The following is a 22867-nucleotide window of genomic DNA, read 5'->3' as shown; positions in this document are numbered from 1 at the left end:
GACTCCCATTTCAGACTCCCGTGTCTTCCTTTGAATTAGTTTAATGTTTTGAAGTTACAAAACATAACATTAGCAATGGAGATGGGATTTTTAAAGCGAACCCAAGACAGCTATCAACCCGTTGAAGCGCAAAGACACATTTAAACTTTAAAAAAAAATACAGCAAGAGGAACAGAGAGTAAAAGAAATGCACTCCAACATGTACAGAGATGGTCAAGTTTTTAAAAAAGCAGTGCTGCACATGTTCTGTTGGGATGACACAATTGAGTGTTAAAACAAAATATTAGAAATCAGAAGAATTCACAGGTTCATAAAGAGTGAGTATTGGGTGATGATCATTAAAAAAGAGCGAAAGTGGCTGGTTACATTGGAAAGAAGCACATGTTTGATTACACAACAGATAACTGGATTTTAGAGCAAAATCAACAGTATTTTAAATAAATGAAATAGCCAATAAGAACAGGTACCAATTTTGCTGAGCGCATTGGGATTAAAGTCATACAGTTTGCTTCGAAGCTTAATTGCCCCAACCAATTGAACAGAAGTGTGTTTTGCTGATATTGTGAAAGTAATGCAGGAACATTTGGAACCAAAGACATTGTTGAATGCAGTGGAATCAAAAAGAAGGGGTGTCCTTTTCAGTGGATGTGGCTGAATTAAGGAGATTGTATGAGCATTGTCAGTTTAGTAATAAACTTAATGATGCACTGAGAGATCACTTAGTTGTGGAAGCTTCCAGGAAAACATTAAAAAACAGCTCCTAGCTGAAGCACAGCTCACATTTAAAAGAGCAGTTGAAGTTGCTTTTCAATGGAAACATTAGACGGAAGGACAATTGAGCTGCAGTCAGGAATGAAAGTGACTGTGAACAAAATAGTAAAGTCTAAACAGAAACCAGCCTGGACAAACAAATCATGTTACCATTGTGGCAGGAGCTCACATACACCAAGTAAGTGCAGTTTAAAGGCGAAACTTGCAGCAAATGCAACAAAGTAGGACACATACAAAGATGAAAATAAATGGACTGTATGGGAAGAGAAAAAGATAAAATATCAAACTGCAGTTTCAAAAAAGAGCACTAATGTGTATTTTGTTGATGAAAATTCTGATAACGATGACTGGTGCAGGACTGGGAATAACATGAAAGCTAACAATAGACGAGTAATATGGCTTGCACCAGAATAGAATGACAAATTAATTAAAATGGAATTAGACACTGGTTCGGTCTTCAAGTGTTTCCACAAAATGAGTGTGAGAGGTATTTCAAAGATACGAACCCGCAGCCTTCAGATATTCAACAAAGAACTTATACTGTGGGAAAATTAACTACTGTAGGAATTACAGTGAAATATAACAACCAACAATCCACATTGGGCTTGTATGTGGTAAAACCATGAGGATCAGCTTTATGGGGACATGATTAGCTGAAACAATTACAACTTGATTGGAGATCCATCCACCATTGCATGCCATACTGTATACCCTCCAATGAAGCCAACTGAAAATGAATTTAAAAGGTATTGGATGATGCCACAACTGTCTCCATGCTTTACACCATGAACTGTTCCCCAACAGAGGATAAGCAGATATTGATGCCAACATCTTTGCCTCTGGTTGGAAAGCAGTGGTCCGACTACAACATGCAACAGTAGGCAATATATCTGAGAAAGCTGATCAGATCATAAATGGACCAATAGAAGGATTAATAAGAGAATGCTCTAGTGAACTAAATGTACCTTCCCAAGATCAAGATGCACAAACTAGAAGAAAAAGGAGAAGAAAGGTGTTCAAATCTGTTGGAAGAACTTCTTGCAGTGTCTGTTCTACAACCACCACTGACGAGGCCCCAGATCCTCACACTGTTTTCACAGCCACAAGTCCCACCTGCCTAGCAGAATGATACCTCTTACCAGGAAAGATGTTGTCCCATAAGAGTAAAAAAATCCTCCACAAGGATTAAATCTTTAGGCCTGAATGGGACAATTTAAAAATTTACTCTGCTGTGGATGTCTGTATGTAGTAGTTGTAGTACATGGCAGCGGTCCCCAACTACCAGGCCGCAAAGCATGTGCTACCGGACCGTGAGGAAACGATATAAGTTAGCTGCACCTTTCCTCATTCCCTGTCACGCACTGTTGAACTTGAACATAGGGTTGCCAACTGTCCCGTATTTGCCGGGACATCCCGTATATTGGGCTAAATTGGTTTGTCCAATACAGGACCGCCCTTGTCCCGTATTTTCCCCGCTAAGGTAGAGCGTTCCTATGAAACCGTTCATGCCGAAATGGCGTGAAGCGAAGAAGCAATTACCATTAATTTATATGGGAAAAATTTTTGAGCGTTCCCAGACCCAAAAAATAACCTAACGAATCATATCAAATAATACATAAAACCAAAAATAAATAACACTAACATATAGTAAAAGCAGGAATGATATGATAACTATACAGGCTATATAAAGTAGAAATAATGTATGTACAGTGTAGTCGGGAAGATGAAGGCTAAACAGATTTGTGGGGGAAAAAATCGGCACGTACGCGAATGCGCACGTCACATATGCGTACACAGGTGCCCGTGCAAGGCTTCATTGTCACGGTAGTCTTTCCTGGAGTAAAGTGTCCTGGGATTTACTGCTACTTTTGTCCCTTATTTGGGAGTGAGAAAGTTGGCAACCCTAACTGTAAAAGACATGTTGAGGTGAGTTTAACCCTACTTGAACACCGCCCCCCCACCCAAGTCGGCAAGAATATTGTCAATATTAAACCGGTCCGTGGTGCAAAAAAGGTTGGGGACCCCTGGTATATGGTATATTGGGAGTATGGTGAGATGTGTTCTCTTGAGTCGGAGTTTATAGCTAATATCTCAATAATATTTATCCTGTGTATATATTGTTCGATTATGCATTCTTCCTTATTTAAATAATTCATTAGTTATATGTTTAATATGCTAATTACATACATCACATATTACCGCATAATATGTGCATGCCTCTCTTAAAATAAACATGAAGATAGACTACCATTTTGGACTCACATGTCTTCTTTTGAATTATGTTTTGATATTACAAAACATAACTGTGTGTCCAGATGCATAAAACATGGTTTCAGGTTACCAAAAGTTTATTTAATATTGGTCTGGATAGTTAAATAGATTTTGGTCCAACAATACCCTATTGCTATCCATAGCTTCCACTGATGTACAAAGGTTAATGTTGATCTCCTTGAAATCAGGCTTCCCCCTCTTTGCCTGGCTTAGATCATTCCTATTAAATGTAATACTTCAGATTGCCTTGAACTTGACTTTTCAATAAACCTTCATCTGAATTTGAATGAACTTCCATTTGGAGTTTGTGGTTTTGTCAAATTAGCTTTCAATTGATCTTTCCTAGTTAAAATCTTTAAATCTGATTTGGCTTACTTTCCTCTGTTGTAAGTACATCCAGCTTTCTATGTCTTGCATTGTAATTATGTGGTCCGTCGTCCAAATTATTTTCCATCTGCTTGTTTGCTTGGATATACATGATTTGTGGATTACTGGTGGCTGAGCCCCTGGAAGGACTAAAACAAACTCGGCCTGAGATCTTTCAATTCTTGAATTATTAAAGAATTTCCACATTAAGGAGAAAAGGAAGTCAAATTCTAAGGAATCATGAACTTCTGTTTCATTTGAAGGAAAAACATTACCAATAGAGCTGTAGAAATGACCTTGATTAGGAATACATACTGTTGTTCACTGTGTATGTATTACACTGCCTCAATAATTAACTGGAAAAGCTTAACTGAAAAATCAGTTCATTGGCTTGACTGAGGTTAGACGTTCTACACAGAAGAGCTGGTAAATGCACAAAGGTGCCAAATGCCTCTCTCACGTTTTCAACCTCTCACTGCTATAGTCAGAGTTCCCACCAGTGCCTAAGAAGAATAGTGTGAGCTGCCTTGATGACTATTGTCTCGTAGCACTCACATCTACGGTGATGAAATGCTTTGAGAGGTTGGTCATGGCTAGAATCCATTCCTGCCTCTGCAATTTGCCTATCACCACAAGAGGTCTACAGGAAACACAATCTCTTCATACAGCCTTCGATCACCTGGACAATAGAAAAAACACCTATGTCAGGACACTGTTCATTGACTATAGTCCTGATTCCCACAGTCCTGATCAATAATCTACAGAATCTGGGCCCCTGTACCTCCTTTTGCAATTGGATCCTCGACTTCCTAACTGGAAGACCACAATCTGTGCAGATTGATAGTAATATTTTCTCCTGGCTGATGATTGACACTGGTGCATCTCAGGGGTGTGTGCTTAGTCCACTGCTCTACTCCCTCTATACCCATGACTGTGTGGCCAGGCTTAGCTCAAATACCATCTATAAATTTGCTGATGATCCAACCAATGTTGGTAGAAGTTCAGATGGAGATGAGAGGGCATACAGGAGTGAGATATACCAGCAAGTTGAGTGGTGTCACAGCAACAACCTTGCACTCGAAGTCAGTAAGACAAATGAGCCGATTGTGGACTTCGGAAGGGTAAAATGAGGGAACATGAACCAATCCTCATAGAGGGATCAGAAATGGAGAAAGTGAACAATTTCAAGTTCCTGGATGTCAAAATCTCTGAGGGTCTCACCTGGTCCCAGCAGATCGATGCAGCTATAAAGAAGACAAGACAGCGGCTATATTTCATTAGAAGTTTGAAGAAATTTGGCTATCACCTAAAAGACTCAAAAAACTGGAGGGCATTCTGACAGACTGCATCACTGTCTGGCATTGGGGTCTACTGCACAGGACTGAAAGAAGTTACAGAAAGTTGTAAAATTAGTCATCTACATCTTGGTTACTAGCCTCCAAAGTATCTAAGACATCTTCATAGAGTGGTGCCTCAGAAAGGTGGCATCCAATATTAAGGGCCACCATCACCCAAGAACATGCCCTCATCTATTGTTACCATCAGATAGGAGGTACAGAAGCCTGAAGACACACACTCAGCAATTCAGGAACAGCTTCTTTCCCTCTGCCACCCAATTCCTAAATAGACATTGAACCGATGAAGACTACCTCACTTTTTTGTATTATTTCTGTTTTGCACTATATTTAATCTAACTATTTAATGCGCATATATATAGTTGCTGTTATATTTGTTATATTATTTATATGTTTATTATTTTTTTGTATATTATCATGTATTGCATTGTACTGCTGCTACTGAGTTAATAAATTTCATGACACAAGCTGGTGATAATAAACCTGGTTCTGATTCTGATGCCTACCTCTGTAGTGTATCAAACTGGGATCTATGAACTTTAAAAAGAACATTAAAAAGCAGGGAAGCAACAACAACAACTTGCATTTATACAATATTATTAGATAGATAGATACATAGATACTTTATTGATCCCAAAGGAAATTAAAGTGTCACGGTAGCATTATAATTGCACAGACATGCATATGTTAGAAAAGAAGTAAGGAAGAATAAAAAATAAGTTACTACAAACAGTCTAACAGGAGGGGATCGTCACTTCCCCATCTATAGGTTGACTCATTATAAAGCCCAATGGCCGAGGGTTAGAATGACCTCATATAGCACTCTTGGAGGCAGCGCAGTTGTCTTAGTCTATTATTAAAAGTGCTCCTCTATTCAGCCAAGGTGGCATGCAGAGGGTGAGAAACTTTGTCCAGAATTGCCAGGATTTTCCATAGGGACCTTTGTTCTACCACAGCCTCCAGTGGGTCCAGTTTGACTCCTAAAACAGAGCCAGCCTTTCTAATCAGTTTATTGAGCCTGTTGGCATCATCCATGTTAATGCCGTTGCCCCAGCACAGCACTGCACTGAAGACTGTACTGGTGACAACAGACTGGTAGAACATGTGAAGGAGAGGCCTGCATGCTCCAAAGGACCTCAGTCTCCTCAGGAAGTAGAGGTGACTCTGTGTTGGTGCTCCACTCAGATCTGTCACCCAGGTCCACCCCCAGGTACTTGCAGGCCCTCACCATACCCACGTCCTCTCCATCAATAGTAACAGGGAGCAATGCAGGTTTAGTCTTCCTAAAGTCCATCACCATCTCCTTTGTCTTACTGATGTTGAGCTGCAGATGATTCAGCTTGCACCATTTGACAAAGTCCTCCTCCAGGGCCCTGCAGTCATCCTCCCATCCTTCCTTTATACACCCAACTATTGCTGAGTCATCAGAGTATTTCTGCAGATGAAATGACTCAGTGTTGTATCTAAAATCTGAAGTACACAGGGTAAGCAGGAAGGAAAGGAGACAATGCATTCCCCTGTGGGGCCCCTGTGCTGCTTATAGCCATGTCTGGCGCACAACTCTGAAGCTGCACAAAAAATGTATTCTGCCAGTCAGGAAGTCCATTATCCAGGATACAATGGAAGTGTCAACTTGCATTGAACGGAGCTTTATCCCCCGACAATGAGGACTGTATGGCATTAAAGGCACTTGAGAAATCAAAAAAAAAACATGATCCTCACAGTGCTGCCCTGCTTATCCAAATGGGAGTTGGCTCTGTTCAGCAAGTAGATGACGGCATCCATTGTGCTCCTGGTAGGCAAACTGAAGGGGATCGAGGGTTGGATTGGAGATGAGCCAGGACCAGCCTCTCCAGGGTCTTCATGATGTGTGAGGTCAGGTCCACTGGACGACAGTCATTCAACACTTTTGTTTAGCCCTTCTTGTGTACTGGGACCACACATATTGTCTTCCACACAGTTGCAACCCTTTCCAGGCTGAGATTCAGATTGAAAATGCACTGGAGAACTCCACACAGCTGCTCAGCACACTCCTTCAGGACCTTGGGGTTCACACCACCCGGTCCCAGTGCTTTGCTGTGTCTCTGAGTTTCCCCTGAGTCTTTCTCACCTGCTCAGTAGTGAAGGTGAGTCCATGATGACTGGGGAGTTCGTAGAAGGAGGGGGCTGGAGGAGGTGAAGATCAGGACGTTAGGAGTTAGTGTGTGGATGGTAGGTGCAGGGCAAGGAGGGGATGTAGACTGTTGTAGCCTGTGTTGTTCATCCATGACTGGTGTGCTGAGGGAGTGTGAACAGGAGGGTAATTGTCAAACCTAATGAAGAATTAGTTTAACTCATTAGCCCATTCATGGCTGCACTCCAGGGCTCTACAGCTAGGTTGATTGAAGCTAGTGATTTTCTTCATGCCTCTCCTCACCTCCTGTGTGCTACTCTGCCCAAGCTTGTTCTCCATCTCTCTCCTGTATTCCTCTTTAGCCACCTTAATCTTCTCCTTTAGTTCCCTCTGCACACATTTCAATTCCTCACTGTCTCCTGAACTAAAGGCTCTCTTTCTGTAGTTGAGAAAAGCCTTTAGATCACTAGTGACCCATGGTTTGCTGTTAGGGAAGCAGTGAACAGCCCTTGATGGTATTACAGTGCCTACACAGAAGCTGATGTAGCCAGTGATGCAATCAGTAAGTCCGTTAATATCTTCTCCTTATTGTTCACAAAGCACATTCCAGTCAGTAACCTCAAAGCAGCCCTTTAAGCCCTGGAGACCATTTCTTTACTATCTTGGTGGTAGCTAACTGTTGCTGTACTTCGGGCTTATACAAGTGCATGAGGTGAACCAGGTTCAGCTCTTGCCCTTGTAATGTAATGAGCTCCACTGGAGATTTAGCTTTAAGAAGACTCCTAGATCAAATAACCAAAATATCCAGTAAAAGATAGAGTTTAAGCAAAGCAAAGGAAGAACAAGGAACAGATTTAGTGAGATAATTCCAAAGAGCATGGTCTCGATAAATGAAGCCAAAAAAGGCAATAATGGAACAATGAACATTCGCCATGTGTCAGAGGAGAGAACTGGAGACGTGCTAAACATCAGAGTTATTAGGGTGGAGGAGTGAAACAGAAGGACGAAGCTACTCAAGGTTTGAAAACAAGGATAAGAACTTTAAATCAAAGTATTGATTAACCAGAAGGTTCTAATGTTGCATTACATGGGATGATGATGTAAACCAAGCTTGATTAGGAACTAGACAATGCTGTTTTGGATGTTGCTGGCTTAATGTAGAATGGAACATGACTGTCAGCCAAGTATGTTGCTAACAACTCTGGAGATGAGAATTTGAGTTGCTGATGTGTTGGGCAGAATAGGGGCAGTTTATTTCATTGGACATTGAAACAAGATACTATTGGTGATGATATAGACATTAACAGCATTCTTTCAGCTACTGGGAGAGTTGATTATGTCCACATAACTGCATAAGTTTTTCCAGAGGATAGGAAGCATGTTTTTAACTTAACTGAGAAGGTTGATAGATAACAATACCCACAAAGAGGGCGTTTATGAGTTGCCCCATTTGGAAACAGGACCACCTGTGGACATTGTTGGTGGGTGATTAATAGGGAGATCTTTAATGTAATCAAAATTTTGCATCCTTCTCACCAGTTGAGAAATATCATGATCTTGTAAGGTTTCACAAAATTCCTCAGAACTTAACACTTTTTCCATTGTATCTAATGTATAGCTCTAAACCATTCATAGTATCATAACACCTTTCTACCACACTCTGTCTTTCTTCTGTCTTCCTTAACTCCTTTCTCCATACTAATTTCCTGTCCCTGCAACTCCTTATGTTCCTTCTTGCATTGCTCTGTATCCCTGCTGACCCCTTGTTTCTCCCTCTCCCTGCCTCAGCTTCTCTCTCGCTCTTTTTACCTGATGAGCATTGTCCCCCTTTCTCCTTCTGTCAGAAGCTACTGTAACATGCACATTTCTTCCTTTCTCTGTCACTGTTGTTCTGCAGTTCCCTCCTTCCCTGTGTGCCTTTCGCTCTACACCTCTCTCCTTATATACCACTCCGTATCCATCAATCTTCCTGTCTTGGTCTCCCTGTGTCTTTCTCCCACCTACTTACAGCTATACGCACAACATGCTGGGGGATCTCAGCAGATCAGGCAGCGTCTATAGAAATGAATAAACAGTTGACTTTGCAGTCTGAGACCCTTTATCAGGACTGGAAAGGAAGGGGAAGAGGCAAAAATAAGAAGGGGAAGGAGTCCAAGCCAGAAGGTGATAGGTGAAACCAGGTAGTCAGGGGAGGAAATAAGAAGCAGAGAGATGATACATAGACAGGGTAAAGTGTTGGAGAAGAAGGAATCTGATAGAAGAGGTGGGTGGACCATGGGAGAGAGGGAAGGAGGAGGAGGACCAATGGGAGGTGATAGGCGGATGAGAAAAGGGGATCCTGAGCGAGGAATGGCAGAAAAGAGAAGGGGGGGGTGGGGGAAATAGGGAAGTTTGCAAAATCTATGTTCATGCCATCAGTTTGGAGGCTACCAAGACAGAATACGAAGTGTTGCTCCTCATCATGGCCACAGAGGAGGCCATGGACCGACACGTCAGAATGGGAATGGAGATTGGAACTGAAATGGTTGGCCACTGGGAGATTTTGCTCTTTGTGGGTGGAGTGAAGGTGCTTGACCGATCTACGTCGGGTCTCACCAATGTACAGGAGGCACATTGGGAGCACTGGATACAACAGACAACCCCAACAAATTAGTGGGTGAAGTATTGCCTCACCTGAAAGGATTGTTTGGGGCCCCGAATGGAGGTGATGGAGGAAGTGAATGGCTAGTGTAGCACTTCCTCTGCTTGCCAGGTGGGAGATTAGTGGGGAGAGATGAATGAGCAAGGGATGCCTGTGGAAAATGGAGAGTTAGGGTGGGGTAGAGATGTGTTTGGTGGTAGGATCCATTGAAGATGGCAGAAGTTGCAGAGAATGATGGGCTGGATTTGGAGGCTCAGGGGTAGTAGGTGAGGATAAGAGGAGGATGAGGAGAGGGCAGACAGAGGATGGGAAATCCCATTCTTTGAAGAAGAGGGACATCTCTTATGTCCGGGAAAGGAAAGGAAGGCCTCATCCTGGGAACAGATGTGGTGGAGATGAAGGAAGTGAGAAAAGGAAATGGCATTTCCACAGGGTACAGGGTGGGAAGAGGTAGAGCTATATATTTCCTTTTAATTGGACTTGCCACAGAAGTTTCAGGAACTGTCCCCTCCATATGTATGATTAGAAACCTGCAACTGGATAGAGAGTGGATGATACAGTTTTTTTTGGTTTCATTGCACTGAACTTGGGGTTAATTCAAGAAACAGAGTTGCAGTCAGTTAGACAGGGTTGCAAAAGGATCAAGGCACAGTTTCAGAGAGTAAATTTCAAACGTTGAGACTTGATGACTGCATTGATTTCAAAATGCCCTTCAAGAAACTCTCTTAATCTCTTCCTCTCCTCTCCACCTTTTTCTCTCCTTCTCTCTCTACCTCTCTCTCTCTCGCTCTTCCTTTCTGTGCTTTTAATCCACCATTTCTCCCTCTCACCCCCGACACAAGTGAGCTTCCACACACTCATACCGAAGTACATATATTGGCAATGCTTGCATCACTGCAGCCTGCACCAACTCAGAAGCACACTTCATCTCTTGCTCCATTATTTCTGACACACTGGAAAGTTAAGGTATTTGATGGTGGAACTAATTGGCAACTATAAGGAGGATGCACAAGATGTCTCAGTCAGCTTAAAGGTGAATTTATCCCAGGCTGCAATAGGAGGAGATTGCTTAGTTTTCACATCTTTTCTAGCCCCAGAAGCAGTGTCAGCTGGTTAGAGGAGAGCAAATGTGGTATTTTTAGCAACTATGTCAAGAAGAGCTACAGGAATAAGCCAGGTAATTATAGGCCAGTGAATCTCACTTTTTAATATATTACAAGGGACAGTAGAAAGCTTGAAGGGAAAAATGGTGGAAATAGTCAGCCAATTTGTGGAAAGAGAAACATTCCATACCAATTTCGCGTGCTCTTCCGCGATGCTCACTTCTATCTCAGTGGAGCTGATGCTGTGAGGCTGCCCCCTGTTGCTGTGCTGTGTGACTGCAAGCTTCACGGCGATTTGCCCCGCTAATATGATGAACTGATGCCGAGGCTTTGGGCCTGCTCCAGGCTGCTCTGGGAATATGGATCTCAGGACTCAATTTGTTTCGGAATGCTGTTGCTCACTTCTAGCGTTTGCACGATTTGTGTTTTTTTTTCTCTTTCTCTGCACATTGGGGGTTGGTCTTTTTAAAAAAAATTGGGTTCCTTCGGGTTCCTTGTTTTGTGGCTGCCTGTAAGCAGATAAATCTCAAGGTTCTATAACCTACACATTCTTTGGAAATAAATGTACTTTGAGCCTTTCAACTGTTAACATTCAGATCAGAGAGCCTTCATCAGAAATGGATAAGCAATTTTTAAAATATTAAACAACAGAAAAGCAACTTAGACTTTGCGTGGTACTGTATTTGTCAACATGGAGTGGAGAACGGGCTTGTAAATCTGGCAGGAGAAAAGGATGTTGGCATTGGTTAGGATGGATTGGCACAACTGGCAGAGGAGTACCAGATGTGGGCGTAGTGTGGGTGCAGACACACCCGGCTCTGAGACACCAAGCAAGGTCATTTAGTTCCAAACAATTGGTTTATTGATCATTACAGAATGTCTCTCAGGTGCTTCCCACTCCCTCCCCTCTCCCTTCCCCTTTTCCCAACCATCTTTCTGCTCCTTCCCACTCTCAGTCCACAATAGGGGCCCATATCAGAATCATCACTCATATATGTCACAGATTTTTTTTGTGGCAGCAGTACAATGCAACACATAAGCTTACTATAGTTTTGGGCAAATGTCTTTGGCACCCTAGGACTTTTGCCCAGTACTGTAGAAGAATCAGGTTTGCTAACTCAATATAAGAGGATAAGAAGAACACAACAGTTTCAATGGGTGCAGAGTTACATCTTATTGAAGAGATATGGAAAGAGATGGGGTTTGAGTTGAGGAGTTTGAACAAATGTTGAAAGGTTTTAAACCTTGTTGATATTGTTGAGATAGCTGAGAAAAGGGGAATGGAACCATGTAAGATTAGTTCTGGGCAGCAGATATCTGAATGGCCATTAATTTACAGAGGATAGAGGACAATACTCAAGATTTGAGGTAACACAGATATTTGTTTTCACATTTTGTGTACTGAATCATGAATGAAGAAAATTGTATTGCTGAAATAAAGCATTCAAAATGTCTGTAATATCTAGAAGGTCTGACAGCACCTGTGGACAAAGAAAGGGGTGTTGCTTTTCAGGTTGTTGACCTTTCACCAGTTCACAAAATTACTTTAGTATGAAAGAAAGTTATTTCTCTCGGTTCACTTTCTCATTTAAAAAATTTCCTTCAGTAGTATAAATTTCCGGACTTGTAGTGAAATACTTGATTACCCAGGGCAAATCTTTCATCTTCTGTCCAATTTGATGTTTCACCTTGGTGTCAATGACAATAGGCCTTCGGCATATTTTGCTTGGAAACAATAATCCAATGGAAAGTTTAACATTAAAAAGGGCGGAGTGAAATTATTTTGGCAATAACCTTTAAAGTACTGCTTATGCAGCTATATTTAAATACAAGAGTCAATAGAAAATAACCTTTCTCATATGAGGGTCTAATTTAATTTCTATCCGCATGTATAAATTCAAATAAGATCGTATTTAACCAATTGTTATTTCCATTATGCGAACGAGAAGTTGCGAAGCTGCGGTAATAACATTACCGGGGAAATTCCAGCCACACACTCCGGAGGCGTGACAACTGTCACTCAGGCTCCGCCCCGAAGCCGCAGAGCGAACTGCGCATGTCCATTGGTCGTTGGTCCCTCAATTTGAGAACGGATGCAGCGTGACGCTAGGATTGACAGCGGGATGCACCATTCGAAAAGGGGCAGAGGCGAAGGGATAGGGAGGCGGGGCTTGTCGCTGATACGACTCCGTGGTGGTGGGTTTCCTTCCGGTGGGGACGTTCTTCTATTTACAGTTGCTTGCCGGGTGCTTGATCTCACCGGCCTCTATCAGCTTTGCTCCATAAATTTCGGAGGTCGCGGGCGGTGCCGGAGTAAGTGAGAGTCTCGTGTCCCTGCGTGTAAGGGTATTCCCGGTGTCTGGAGCGCAGAACCCGCGGTGTCGATTGCAGCCGCGCCGGGGCCGAGCTGATTCTGGTCGGTAGCGACTGCGCTTTACTTTAATTCTTCCCTATTTCTGCATCTGCTCCTCCTGAGATGAAGATGCTGCTCCTTCTCTGCTGGCAATAGGCGTTGTGATTGAAGCTGCTCACGTTTGCATCCTTAAGCGCAACCTTGGCTGGACTACATTTGCGCCCGTGTGCTTGCTGACTTGGATGGTCAGCATTGTATTTATACCGCCCGTACACTGCCCTTCAAAAGTTCCTTCTCTGGTCAATACTTCAGCTTATTTTTGTAGAGGATAACTTGGCAGTCTATCACACAAGGTTAAATTTGGTTGTGTATTAAAATTATTTTAAAGCGATGCATTGGCATTTTCTAACCTTGTGAATCCGCGTTCAACTTTACGTGAGGGTAGACCTGTTTCAAGAATGTATGTATAACTGTCTGATGGACAAGGGAAGTATAAACACAAGAGATTCTGCAGATGCTGGAAATCCAGAGCAACAGACGCAAAACGCTGGAGGAACTCAGCAGGTCAAGCAAAACCTATGGAAGTAGATCAACAGTCGGCCTTTTGGGCCGAGACCCTTCTTCAGGACTGGAAAGGAAGAGGGAAGATGCGAGAATAAGAAGGGAGGGGAAGGAGAACGAGCTGCTAGAAGGTGGCAGGTGAAGCCAGGTGGGTGGGGGAGGGGGATAAAGTAAGAAGCTGTGAGGTGATAATTGGAGAAGGCAGAGGGCTGGAGAAGAAGGAATCTGATAGTAGTGGAGAGTGAACCATTCTGTCGCTTGTATGGAAAGTATATTGTTTTCCTTTTGAACAAACGTTGTTCCATTGGTTCTGAGCATATTTTATTGCAGTGTTTTGGTTTTGGACTCAGTTGTGCACAATGGATTTCATCAACAGTGTTCTAGATTTGGCTGGGTGGGCGGTTTAATATTTGTAATTAAGCTTGAGCTATTGTTGATATTTCCTGTAGTGGAGATTTTACCTAAGTAGGTTGACATGTTGATAGAAATGGGCCTAAGATGGAAAATTATGCAATGTGACAACAAATTTGGTGGGGCATCTTTAATATATCCGTTTCTCAAGCTGTGTGTCTGTCTTAGGAAACTTGTTGCAAGGTCAGAGCTACAATACTCAACATTTTATACTGATCATTATCTGGCATTATCCAAAATGTAATGGTTAACACACTTCCATCAGATGTTGATTTAAAAATTTCATCGACGGCTTTCACCTAGCTAGCAGAGGCACCAACTTTCCTCAAAAATAGCGCAAAAACAGTTCCAATTTTTGTTTCAGTTCATAATTTTTAGTCCTTTAGCAAGAAAGATGTGATAAACTGAATGTGTTAGACCAGCAGAAGGTAAAGTTAGTCTCTGAAAATTGAAATTAAAACAATTCCTACTTGATCACTGGGTGCAGATTATTTCCAAGTCCTCTTTATGGGTAGAATTCATATCAGAGAAGTCCTCCTCCTTCAAAGAACAATGTTTCCCTTCCTCCACCATAGATGCTGCCCTCAGTTGAATCTCTTCCATTTCCTGAACATCTGCCTGTACCCCATCTTACCAATTCCTTAACAGGGATAGAGTTCCTCTTCTCCTCATCTACCACCCCACGAGTCTTCGCATCCAGCAAATTATTCTCTGCAGCCTCTGCCATCTTCAGTGGGACCCTACCACTAAACACATCTTTACATCCCCCCCCCCACCTCCGCTCTATGCAGGAATTACTTTCTCCGTGATTCCCTTGTCCATTTGTCCCTGCCTACTAACCTCTCTCCTGACACTTATCCCTACAAGTGGAAGAAGTGCTACACTCCCTGCCCATTCACACCCTCCTTCACTTCCATTCAGGACCCCCGGTAAGTGCCTGTAGGTGAGGCAGCAATTCACTTGTGAATCTGTTGGGGCCATCGACTGTATCATCGACTTGAGACGTGATGTAGAGTAAAAGGCCACTTTGTCGAGCACCCTCACTCCATCTGCAAAAACAGGATTTCCCAGTGGCAACCATTTTAATTACAATTCTCACTCCCATTCCAACATGTCGGTCCATGACCACCTCTGTCCTCATGATGAAGCCACTCTCAGGTTGGAGGAGCAACACCTCATATTTGGACTGGGTTGCCTCCAGTCTGATAGTATAAACATCGATTTCTCCAACTGCTGGTAATTTTTCTCCCCTCTTCTTCAATTCCCCACTCTTGCCTCCTCTTCTCCTCACTTGCATATCACCTTCCCATGATGCCTTGCCACCTCCTCTTTCTCCCATGATCCACTCTCCTCTCCTATCAGATTCCTTCTTCCCCTTTATCTTTTACACCAATCACCTCCCAGATTCTTACTTCATCTCCCTTCTCCCCCCACCCCACCTGGCTTCATCTATCACCTTCTAGTTTGTACTCCTTTCCCTCCCTCACATTCTGGTTTCTTCCTCATTCCTTTCCACTCTTGTTGAAGGGTTTCAGGCTGAAATGTTGACTGTTTATTCACTTCCACAGCCGCTGCCTGGTCTGCTGAGTTTGTCCAGGATTTTGTGTGTGTGTTGCTCTGCTGAACTGGTTCTATTCAGTTACATTAGGACAAAACCAAACATTTTCTGTTCCTACTAGATTCCATCTCAAAACTTTGCGCTGACATTTGTAAATTCTTTATGACTGTATAATTTAATAACAAATATGAGTTGAATTGTGTTTTGGAAACTTAATTCCTGCTTGGTTCCCAGTCTGATTTTATCTTTGAATAATTTATGGTGCATGCTTTCCTTGTATTAACGACAAACTAATGTACACATGCACTAGCAATTAAGTGTTTGGAATGCTGTTGAAATTTTTGTTTCTGTTTCCCCAAACAGGTGAATCACTGATTTTGTTTCTTCAAGAGTTTAGCTTTTTTTCTATGAAGTCTGTTTAATACGTTCAAAAATGAAGTATGGACACTTCTCAAGGCCCTTTCAATCATAGCAACAAATTGACTTTAAGATACAGTCTTGTCTAACAACAGAAGTTTGCATCATGATGAGTACAGCGACATGGAATAAAGACAAATCCACTGTGGGTTATGATGAGTGTCATGAAGAGCCTGGGTATTACCTAGTTTCGCAAGAATGTACTGCGGTTGAAAAACATAGCAAAGCATTAATAAGACTTGTAAAGGGGACCATGTTGATGCTTTATGATAGAGTCTCTCAACTGCCAAATGTTCACAGTACCAAGAGCAAAAGAGGACATATTACCGTGCAGTGCTTAGAAAGCCCGTATACCATCATGCTGGTTGATGAAAAGGATTTACAAGAAGTCGAACCTCGAGTAGCTGAACTACTTTTGGCAGTTTCAACCTGTGATGAGCGATACACATTATCCAAAAACAAACAAAGACTGCAGAAAGCACTCCAAATTGATTATGGGTCAAAGGTTAATGTTCAGCTGAGACTTGGTGGAGAAAAGCTACCTGGTATAGTAAGATTTAAGGGGCCACTGCTGCAGCGTATAGTGCTGTCTGAAATGTGTTTTGGAGTGGAATTACTGGTAAGTCTCCTTTTACATGGTGTAAAATTGTCAAGGGGATATTGGTGGAGTGCAGCTATTAAATGTCTCTCTGCTTTCTAACTTGGACATTGAATAATGGAGAACAGCAATTCTTCTGTCCATTGATGACTCTGCCTCTAGTTATTATGCAAGTCTTCTCTACTAAAAGCTATTCTTTTGCTGGATTGTGAAGTGTTTTAGCTGTTGATAGTTATTGATCTCTCTGACTTCCAGTTCATTTATCTTGCTATCTTGGCTACCTTTACAGATTATTAATATGGCAAAATTTAACAAGGGTTTGGGAAGTTCAAAATTAGAACAGCTAATTGATGATTTACATTTGCTTTAATTAACTCCAGTATGTCTACAAGGTTCAAGTGACCACATTATTGTTATAATAAAATAGGAATTATTTATTTAGTACCACTAAGTGCAACAGTTTACCCAAGTTTTCACAAGCGTTTTGTGTTTTGCTATCCTGTGTGTAAATCCTGGTAACCACCCCCCTCTTTGTTTTGTCTTTTTCCACTACCATGCCCAACACCTCACTTTTTATCTCTTCCCCCCCCCCCCCCGTGATCTGCCGAATGCCCACACATTCGAAGGACTGATCCGCTGACGAGTTCCCCTCATCACCTCCTTCCCTCTGCTCTATGGCCACCATCCTTTCCTATCAGATTCCATCTTCTTTAGCCTTTTGTCATTTCCACCTATCACCTTCCAGCTTCTTACATCACTCCTACTCTTCCCTTACCTGTCAATCACCCCTTCACCTGTAACCTTCTGTCAGTACATGCTCTTGCCCTTCAAAGAGCCCCAACTTCCACAAACTTTTTATGCTGGCTATCTGTCCTATGTCTTTCCAATCTTGATTAAGGGTCACGATGTGAAATGTTGACTATCCATTTCCATCCACATATGCTGCCTGACGTACTGAGTTCCTTCAGCTTTTTGTGTGTTGTTATAAATCTGAATTGTTTTCAGAATAAGAGATACTTGGAACTGAGTGGAAAAGAATGAAATGCCTTAAAAGGGGGAAAAAAATTCTAAAATATCCAGTAGAATTTCCTTATTCCAACACACTTGGGACCTTGACATTTTAAAAGGAATGCAGGAAACAAGGACACGTTAAGTTTTAAGGGAATATCAGAATCAGGTTTAATATCACAGGCATATATCATAAAACTTGTTGTTTTGCGGTAGCAATATACTGCAATAGATTAAAAAAAACTATAAATTACAATAATAAATAAATAAATAAATAAATATATAGCTAAAGAAGAGCAAAAAAAGTTGAGGTAGTGTACATAGTTTATTGTCCATTCAGAAATCTGATGATGGAGGGGAAGAAGCTGTTGAGTTTGTGCCTTTAGGCTCCTGTGCTGCCTCCTTAATGGTAGCAATGTGAAAAGCCCGTGTCGTGGGTGATGGGGGTCCTTAATAATGGGTGCTGCCTTTTCATGGCATTGCCTTTTGAAGGTGTCTTCGATGCTGGGGAGGCTGATGCCAATGATGGAGCTGCTGAGTTTGCAACTTTCGGTAGCTTTTTCCAATTCCATACCAGTTGGAATCCTCTCCACAGTAAAATTATTAAAAAATTGATAGAATTGTTGGTGACGTACAGAATTTCTTCAAACTCCTAATCAAATATAGCCGCTGATGTACCTTCTTTGTAATTGCATCAATATGTTGGGTCCAGGATAGAGAGGTTCACACCTAGGAATTTGAAACTGTTCTCCCTTTCCACTGCTGATCTTTCGATGAGGACTGGTGCGTGATCTTTCCCTTCCCATTCCTTAATCAAATCTTTGGATGTGGCCCCTGAGATCCCTCTGTTCCTCACACTAACGTACAGAGAAATACTAAGAAACTTCCAGTGAACCACAGTGGTCGCAGGAAATCTGAAATATAAAGAGAAAATACCGGAAATGTTCGTGACTCTGAATTGTTGAATTCACTGAATATTTCCAACAATTTCTTTATGAAAGGCTGTAAAATAGCCTGTTAGTATTTTATAATTACTACTTTTATTAACTTTTATTGAGATTCCCAGAAAAGTATAGGAAGTGGGAGAAGAAGGCCCCAAGTGTAAAGGGGTCAAGGGGTCAGAGGAGTAACCTGGGTGTCCTATTTAAATGTGTGAGTAACTAATTAGGGGAATACAATATTTCTTATAATTTATAGTTTTTTTTATTATGTTGAATGCAAGGTTGTTTTTGAGACACCACTTAACCAGCTGATCTATCTCACTCCTGTAAGCCTCCTTGTCACCGTCTGAAATTCTACCAACAATAGTTGGCACTGACAAATTTATAGATGGTGTTGTTGTGCCTCCTCACAGACATCCACAACAGCGTGTGGAAGCAGAAACAGGTTAGCTTACAGAGAGTGCAGGAACTGGGGTCGTAGTGTGAGAGGGAGCACAGGAATCTACACCTAGCAAACCAGATGTCTGATCATCAAGATCAGGTTTTCACACCAAGTCTCTGAATTCTGTCCAAATCCCTAAGTAACCTACTTGTAACTTAACTTTTTCTGACCTTTTTTGATCTGGAGGAATTTTTAATTACAACTGAATTATACATGTTCAAACTATTTTTTGACTTCAGACTTCTACCGAATATCATTCAGGTTTTTTGGGTCATGACATTTATTAAGAAACTTCTGCTTGTGCACGTGACAACTTAGTAACTGTGTAATTTGTATTAATAGGAACAGTCTGTTTTTTGAAGTGTTCATTGTAAGTGTTTGCTCCATTTCATTTTGCGTGATGTTTCTTTTAATGTAGCAAATTAATTGGTGAAAAGACTTCTAAGAGTGTAGAATTTACAGGATCCAGTGCCTGTGTCAGAAAAAATGGTCATAGGCAAAGGCTACGAAGCATTATAATGTGCTGCTACAGTCTTAGAAGCTATGATGGAAACAAAAAGACTAAATTAACTTTTGTGAAGGGTAATCCCCCACAGCTACATTGTGCCACCTTTCTACATTTTTTTTTCTGTGAATACTAAGGAAATGGAAAAGTTAGCAAGATTTTTATTCTTTTAATTCCTGTATACTGTTTAATCATTTATAAATTAATTTTTCTTATACAATCAGGTGTTGGATGTTTCAAATTGTACCTGCTGGGATTTGAACCTTGAGTGGATTGTCATAGTTTGTAAAGTAGTGTTGCTTGTAGTAAATTATAATCTAAAGGTGTTGCATTGATGACACCTCATGCTGTAGTCCTAAATAGTAACTCTTGATATTGTAATGAGTTGCACCATTCTCAGGCTGTCACCAAACAGCATTTTGTTCTGTTTTTCAATATTGCCTTTCTGACTCATGCTGATAGTGGTCATTATCATTGTCAATAATAAAATTATGGATAATCAAATGGAGAACAACAAGATGCACAGAATTTTAGCTGTTTTTCCTGCAATATGCTTTATTCCTGTTGTAGGCAATGACACTCTGTACTCTTTAGTAGCCCCTCTTGGGATGCTGTGTTTTCAAACAATTATTTCATAATGTTTGAGCACCATTTGAAGGTAGCAGCTTTCAAGCTTTTCATTCATTGTTAATTTTATATTTGCCTAATTAGTTCTTCATGTACATAAATAGGACACCCAGGTTACTCCTCTTCACTGTGGGTCTCTTTCCCCTGCTTCCTCTGCTGATGTGGGAATCTCAGTATATAAGTTTTTAAAAAAAGTAGCAACTATAAAATACTAACTGGTTACTATTTTATAGCCTTTCATGGAAGGGCCTATTCTGCACTGTATCTCAATAAGTAATTAGTTGGAAATATTCAATGAGTTCAACAATTTTCAGTCATGAATATTTCCAGTATTTTCTCTTTATATTTCACATTTCCTGCAACCACTGCAGTTAATTGGAAGCTTCTCGGTATTTCTCTGTATGTGAGAGAAGAGGAACAGAGTGATCTTGGGGTCCACATCCATAGATCTCTCAAAATTGCCACACACATTGTTAAGAAGGCATATGATTCCTTGACCTTCATTAGTTGGAGGATTGAGTTCAAGAGCCATGAAATAATGTTGCCACTCTAACTCTGGCTAGACCACACATGGAATATTGTTTTCAGTCCTGGGGAATATTGTGTTCAGTCCTAATTAGGAAGGACATGGAAGCTTTCGAGAGGGTGCAGAGGAGATTTGCCAGGATGCTGCCTGGATTAGAGAGTCTTTAATGAGGACAGGATAAGCGAGCTTGGGCTTTTCTCTTTGGATCTAAGTTGGTGAGATGTGATTTGATAGAGGTGTATAAGATAATGAGGCATGGATAGAGTGGACAGTAAGAGACTTTTTCTCAGGGCAGAAATGACTAATCCAAGGGCTTAGTTTTAAGGTGATTGAAGGAAAATATAGTGAGGATGTCAGAGGTAGAATTGTTTTACAGAGAGTGGTAAATGCTGGGTGTGGTGGTAGTCAGATACTTTGGGGACATTTAAGTGAATCTTGGATAGATACAGGGATGAAAGAAAAATGGAGAGTTATGTGGGAGGGAAAGCTTAGATTAATATTGGAGTAGGTTAGAAGTTTAGCATGGCATTGGGGGCTGAAGGGCCTGCACTGTGCTGTTATGTTCTGTGTTAACAAGTTTCTGAAACGAGATTGAGATGTTTAAAACAGCCCATTCATTCTTTTGCTTATGCTATTCTTCCTAGTCTCATGCCCATCTACAAGACAAAATCTAATCCTGTTATTAAAGGTGCTAGAAATTAAAACAGAAAATGCTGCAAACATGGGTAGGTGGTGGAGGGAAAGAAGCTGTTTCTGAATTGTTGAGTGTGGGTCTTCAGGCTCCTTTACTGCCTCCCTGGTGGTGGTAAAGATGTCTAGTTCCAAAGCATAGTGGAAACCCAGTGACAGTACTTCTGCTGTAGACCTGTTGTGGATGTAGTTGAATTGCCATATGTCCAGGTCTCACAAGGCCATCTGTAGGTTGTAGCTTGATCTCCAGTAGGACTCTGATCAAAATTCTTAAATACTGTACCATAGATCTAGCCCTCAGCAGACTGTGAATCTCCTAATTCATCTAGGGCTCCTGGTTTGGGAATCATTATGTTTTCAAAGTTACATACTCACCCATGCAGGCCTAGATGAAGTAGTTGACAGCCATGGTATTTTATTCAGATCTGAAAATAAATCTCTGAACATGGCCCATTGTACCAATACAAAACAGACCTATAAATGCCTTTGCCTCCCTTGACCATATTTTCGTGCTCCTCACCACTGATACTGCAGTGATCAGTCTTTGCCTGTATGCTTGGAGAAGTACAGCCGGGTGATTAGACTTGTTGAAGTGCAGCTGGGGGATGGCACAGTAGGTGGTGTAACAGTGATGGAGTGTGTTGGCTGCTTCGGTTCTGCAGGTTACACGTTGGTAGTATGTCAGAAACTTCCTCAAGCTGGCTTGATTGAAGTCCCCTGCATTGATTGGGAAGGGGTCAGGCTGCACTGTTTCATGGTTGTTGATCACAGTGCTCAGCTCCTCCAGTGTCAGCCTGACATTTGCCAAGGGTGGAATGTGCACCACCACCGGGATGATGGTGGAGAACTTCCTCGGCAAATAGAATGGATGACACTTGACTGCCAGTTGTTCCAGGTCAGGGCAGCAGAACTGAGACAGAGCTGCCATGTCTGTGCACGATGATATAATGAAGCAAACATTGCCTCCCTGTCTTTTCCCGATGCAGCTGTCTGGTCCATAAGTTGGTTGTTGAAGCCTTCTGGCTACAGCATTGTGTCTGGAGTGCTGGGGCTGAGCCATGTCTCTGTGAAGCAGAGTACACAACAGCTCCTGATGTCCCTCTTGTACTGCAGTCTTGTTGTAAGGCCTCTTGTGGTTATTTTCCAGAGACTGTGCACATTAGCTAGGCAGATGGTGGGGTGGGAAGCCTTTGGTCCTGTGCCTCAGTTTTACCTAGAGTCGTCCTCGGCAGCCACATTCTCTGTGATGATAGAGAGCTCACTTGCTCCCTACGTGGTCTGGAGCCCTGAGTCTGTCAGTTCTGAGGATTGCTTATTCATTTAAATGGCTTTAAACAATATTACTTACGACAGTCTCTGTGGCTTCACAATTTGATGATTCCCTTAAGAGCTGCACACAAAACGTCACCTCTCTCTGGTGCCGTTCATTTTCTATAAAGTTGGAACATAACCTCCCTGCTTGGGTATTCAATGATCCTACTAATGAGGGCTAGTGTCCCATATGCTGCCTTGTCCACATTTTCTACCTGTCTCTTCCAAGACAGACTACCTTCTACTGCATTTGCACACTATTCCTGACTACCTCCTACTACATTACCATTTGTGGTGTA

General features: G+C 41.7%; 1 protein-coding gene across 4 annotated transcripts in view; it reads left to right on the top strand.

Annotated features, from left to right (window-relative positions):
- Positions 1-12797: 12797 nt before the first annotated feature.
- cyld (cylindromatosis (turban tumor syndrome)) overlaps positions 12798-22867 on the top strand; it is an 80674-nt gene continuing 70604 nt past the window's right edge. For 2 of the 4 annotated variants that reach the window (XM_072279587.1, XM_072279584.1), the window contains exons 1-2: positions 12823-12933; positions 15867-16539. In XM_072279587.1, the coding sequence (XP_072135688.1) occupies positions 16027-16539 (513 nt within the window). In that variant the 5' untranslated portion in view covers positions 12823-12933; positions 15867-16026. The other 2 variants (XM_072279586.1, XM_072279585.1) reach the window with 2 other exon arrangements.

Source organism: Mobula birostris, chromosome 15 (genome assembly GCF_030028105.1).
Source record: "Mobula birostris isolate sMobBir1 chromosome 15, sMobBir1.hap1, whole genome shotgun sequence".
NCBI lineage: Eukaryota > Metazoa > Chordata > Chondrichthyes > Myliobatiformes > Myliobatidae > Mobula > Mobula birostris.
Note: the sequence above shows the minus strand (reverse complement) of the source record. Positions and strands in the feature narration are given on the sequence as shown.